This window comes from Cydia strobilella, chromosome 7 (genome assembly GCF_947568885.1).
Source record: "Cydia strobilella chromosome 7, ilCydStro3.1, whole genome shotgun sequence".
Classification (NCBI taxonomy): domain Eukaryota; kingdom Metazoa; phylum Arthropoda; class Insecta; order Lepidoptera; family Tortricidae; genus Cydia; species Cydia strobilella.
Genome location: NC_086047.1, coordinates 12,394,570 through 12,399,538, shown reverse-complemented (window position 1 = coordinate 12,399,538; position 4,969 = coordinate 12,394,570). Strand labels below are relative to the sequence as shown.

General features: G+C 34.3%; 1 protein-coding gene across 2 annotated transcripts; it reads left to right on the top strand.

Annotated features, from left to right (window-relative positions):
- The first annotated feature begins 342 nt into the window (after positions 1 to 342).
- Positions 343 to 1,622, top strand: LOC134742769 (uncharacterized). Of its 2 annotated transcripts, none has more exons than XR_010127963.1 (3): positions 343 to 654; positions 1,147 to 1,256; positions 1,319 to 1,622. XR_010127963.1 is itself a non-coding variant. In XM_063675954.1 (3 exons), exons 1-3 carry the CDS (start codon positions 452 to 454, stop codon positions 1,601 to 1,603), a joined length of 582 nt encoding a protein of 193 aa, XP_063532024.1. In that variant the 5' UTR covers positions 350 to 451; the 3' UTR covers positions 1,604 to 1,622. The 2 variants fall into 2 exon arrangements, 1 of the variants encoding a protein (XP_063532024.1); XM_063675954.1 differs by having other exon boundaries at positions 350 to 654; positions 1,147 to 1,240.
- Positions 1,623 to 4,969: the final 3,347 nt, after the last annotated feature.

The following is a 4,969-nucleotide window of genomic DNA, read 5'->3' as shown; positions in this document are numbered from 1 at the left end:
CGAGGTGGCTCCATGCCGGAATTTATAATGCGTTTTTAAGACATCTAAAGGGCGGTAGAGGGTTTTTAAACTGACGAAAATGAATGGCGTCTTTAGTTGAACCATGTTTTGTGTTTGGTCGCATCTACTTAATGTAAATCATAATTTTTCCGTCTAAATAGTTTAGTATCATCAAAGTTTATACAAAAACATATCTGATTCAACCAACAGGTTTAATGCAAAATAGTTCTCTTCGGTCATTATATAAGAAAATCAAATCATTATATAAGAAATTTAAATTAATCTAACATCCGGTATTGCGTAATCTAAATTGACTTTTGCTGGCTGTTTTGTATTAGAGTTAGCGATATGAGTCAAAGAGAAATAGTTTTTTACTTTATTTTACATCGTTTTTATAGCCAACATGAATTATTAATCAAGAATTCTGAATACCAATTCTTGAATTTGAATTATGTTATCCACCGTACTGTACACACTGTTCGTATCGCTAGTTTTTGCTAAAGACAATGAAGTCGTTTTACAAATAAAACCTGAAACTTTAATCAGCACCTTTAAGTCGTTGAAGACCTCAGGATATTTTCAAAAACTAGCTGATGAATTTGCGCTGAAAACTGCGGAACAGTTCATTAAACAACTCAAAAAGCATCAAAAGAGGTAAGTCTTTTTAGTCGTAATTAGATACTACATGGTGTCAAAATAAGTATATAACTAAGTTTTTCTTTTGTGCATTAAAGTATAAATAAATAAAAACAACCATGCAACTTAAAGTACGTATTTTACTACCAACGTCATTTGGGCCCTCAACTATAACTTACGGTTATAAAAGACGGAGCACTTAATACAGATTAATGCAGCCACGTGGTAACTGCAGTGTATCTCACGTAGTGTTAAGTAATTAGACCTCGGTCTTGCACAAAGTGCTAGCTTTTCATATACGATTTATGTGATCCATATTTCTTATGTGGCCTGAATTAGCTGGATATTATGGGGAAGATCTAATGCTGCCTGAAGTTGCTTTTCACAATAAGCGAATACAACAAATTGTCTATATAAAAACCAGATTACATAAAACGAGCTATCTGTTTACTTACTTTAACAACGTGTAAACCAGACACAATAAATAATACAAATCCTTAACATTTTTAGTTTTACAAGCACACGAGAACAATTGGATGAATTGCTCAAACGTCTTCAAAGTCCAACTTCAAAGAAACTTCGTAAAGCGCCAATAGGTCAAGCGGTATAATAACTACTCAGTAAGTAATAATGAATCACATTTTCTTTATCACCTGTGTTTACATAGTAAAAATTTGTTTAGGAACCGCAGCCAATAATTTCGGACGGCAAATTATCTCACGACGACGACGTTCAACGGAGAATTAAAAGCACATCCAAACAAAAAGCCAGCGAAAGAGCTTCTTCTGACGAAAGAAAAAGTGAACAAGTAATGTTGACTCTTATGGAAACGCCTCCTCCGGATGGAGATAATATGGAAAATGAATCAGTTCTCACGGAAGTAGAGGAAAAGAAGACCGAAAATCCTTTGAATTTGTATAAAATTAATGGCAAGCATTTTAGAAGATATGATTTCTTCTGGAAATAAAAAAACTATATTAAAAAAATTATATATTATTATTGATTATAGAACGGGATCATTCGATTATTCAAATTCAAGTTTAGATTAAACGTAAACAAAGTAACTAATGTTGCTAGTCACAAAAATAAAATAGAACAAAAGTCATGCGATAAAGATGGACCCAAAACGCTTGTTAAGTTACGTAACTAGCCTAGCTTTGTCTAAGTACTACATCCTCCTATATTTGCTCCAGTTATATATATATATATATATTCGCCGTTAAACGCAAGTTTGGCGAACCTACTATAAGTTTAAAATGTGTTCTACTTTTTTTTTGAAAATAAATATAAAATATATATATATATACTGATTCAGTATAAGCCTGTATGCGCCCTCTCTCGAGACACATGCACATTGCCTCATTAACTTTTATAGACTGCCGATGCAGGCGGGCGCGTCGTCGCATCTCGATCTCTCACACGGGCAAAAGAAAAATGGTTGTAAATTGTTATTTATTGGTGATTCGCCCCGAACTATATATATAATAAATAATAATACTATTTATGTGAACGCATGCTTATATTTAAATGGTCTGCTAAGTAGGTACTTTGTCGTCAGAATATTTAGTTTTAGTCAAAATGACAAGTGCCGAGCGAGTATAAGCGGGGAAAGAAACTTATTATTGTTTGAGAACATCATATTACGTCCACGAAAACTACAAAATTATAGCCAATTTGCCGCGTTTAAGTATCATGGAATTGTAGTAAATACTTTCAAGTGACACGTAAATAAAAAATCTTTTTTTTTTTAAGTTTACAACCTTCGCGAAATCAAATAGAAATTTAGAAGCTCTATTAATACATACTTGCAAAACCGAAGGTTAAATATTTCTGTACTTTAAATGACACCTACATTTTAGGTACGGGAACACATGCTCAAAATCGCCCGTGCCGACATATAATGGTTACGTTACATTAGCACACACTATATCGAATTACGCTCCCATAACGGCCAGCGTATAACGTTTTACGAGTGCTCCGATAGGCGAATCCAATTCCGAGTCTTTGTAGCTCCTTTATGACATTCTTATTTAATATGTCGCAGCGATCGCCCTTTGTTTTCTTATTATGTTTATTGGTTTGTTATATGACCCAATGGAATTGATCGAGTGGAAGTATGACCATGGTCTGTTTAGTATGCTAAGATATTCATCACTTTCTAGTTTATCTCGCAACGCAGTTTTATGTGGCTAGTTCAAATGATAATCATGCAAGAAAGTTTTATTTTATACATTTCAATATTTTGAACCGCGTACCATAAGTGAGTAATACTACACATGAAGGGTACACGGAAAGAACATGTCTAGTCACTTAAGTAACATTTTGAGTAACCGCGGTTTTAAAATTTGGAACCAAAATGTAATTACGTGGCCAGGTCTTTTTTAACTAAAAAAAGTTGTGTTACATTACACATATTATACAGTGGTAGCAAAAGATATAACTAATAGTTCATTAAGAGCTCTACATTTTGAGATGAAAATCTTATTTTCTGAAAAAAGTGACTAGACGTATTCTTTCCGTGTACCCTTCACATAAACAATGGTTTAGAACTATTACCTAAACTGTTCCGTTACGCTATTTATTCAAATAAATCTTTATATAGGTACCTACCTTTTTGAATTTGAAGTCGAAGTCATTACATTCATAAATTCATGAGTACCTAGTATATGTTTATTAAATTCTCAAAGACCTTTACAGATGGGAAGTTAAGTTTAAAAATTACAAGACAAGAATCCCGAAAATGATGACATCACGTCACCCTTAAAATTAAACACGAAATATTTTACGAGACACTTTTATTAAAACACCTCTTAACATTCGAATGACAAAATTAAATTCCAAATTTAATTTTATAACGCATTCATTGAGCATTATTGTGTAGCTAGGGAGCTAAGGCGTTTTATAAGGGCGTCTTTAGAGAGTAACGACCGAAAAACGTCTGTATTCTAAATTTAACTGGTAGAGTCTGTTCGGAAAGAGAAGAGTCGTAGAATGTATTCGGCCCCATTCCACGACTCTTCTCTTTCCGCACAGACTCTATGCATTAGACTCAAAGATCGAGCTTGAATCTTAAAGAATTTTAATCTTAAAGTGGCACTGAGATTGTTTAAGACTAGATCATAAATAAATAGATGGGTAGGTATGATATTTGTAACCTGTGATGAGAAGCCGTACCACGAGTTGACACTTGAAGTTTACGTTAGCGACTGCGTAAACTCAGTCGCAATCCATCTCACTCGCAGTGGCAGTGCTGCTGAATTGGTGCGATACAGAGGGAATGCGATCGAGTTCACACAGTCGCTAACGTACCTAAATGTCAAATGCCAACTCGTGGTAGTCGTGCTATTCGACTCGCTAGAGCAAGAGATGTACCTAACATGGCTACCATGAAACGTTTACTTTTCTCATAATTTTACCATAAATAAGTGATGGTTACAACGTGTCATTCTGACAAACCAAATAAATTTACTCACATCTGTTATGGAAATAAAATAAGTAGCTCTTTTATATAATTTTCGGATTTTTATTTAAATTAGTACAAATAAAAACCACTTTTAATTCATGGTAAATTGTAAATTGCACCCAAACCTCAGACCAAAATCCTTTTTTTTTTTATTCTGACCATGCCAAAGCCGCATAGTGTGACTAGCAGTCACATACCAGTTAAATCCTACGTGTAGACGAATTTTATGCCAAAAACCACTGGCCGCACTCGCTTAACGGTTGAAAAATTAAAAACAATTCCAATTTGATACGTCAACCGTCGTTGGAACGTAAAATATCTTAACAGTAGGTCTACTCTATACAAAAATCTCCTTAAGCTGAATTGCGTAAGAAAGTAAAATGTATCGTTTTTGGCTTCAAAGCAAAGAGAAATCATTCTCGTAAAATGTAAGTCCTTAGCATAATGACATTAAAAAGAAAATTTATAAAGTACATACTCCAGTGCCTACTCCAGAGCAAAATGTAATCTCTCTTGTAAATCGAACAGCTAAAGAGGAGCGTATGTGTATAGTAGAAAAAATCTGCAAAAATATTTAAAGGTACTATTTACAATCGACAGCTTTGTTATTGTTGAACCTGTTAATAAGTAAGCTTACTAGGGGTGTAAATTACCATTTTAGGTAAAAACTGTATTTCGTTCTTCTGTATAACCTGTATTCTATGTGCGCCGTTTGAATTTGGAAGCGATGTGTGCGCGCCGAGGCGTCCGCGGCGGCGCCGGCATCCAGGGGGACGAGTAGTAGGAATTTCCAAAATCGAATTTCGAAAGTTAGCCTACCATGTTTAATTTTTGTCGGTTGATATTTCAGATACTAAAAGCGAACAATTA

Bases quoted from the DNA above. Each gene is read 5' to 3' on its own strand.
- LOC134742769 (XM_063675954.1), top strand. From the start codon at position 452: ATGTTATCCACCGTACTGTACACACTGTTCGTATCGCTAGTTTTTGCT. The intron at 655-1,146 runs GTAAGTCTTTTT...TAACATTTTTAG, and splicing joins CTCAAAAAGCATCAAAAGAG to TTTTACAAGCACACGAGAAC. The intron at 1,241-1,318 runs GTATAATAACTA...AAATTTGTTTAG, and splicing joins AAGCGCCAATAGGTCAAGCG to GAACCGCAGCCAATAATTTC.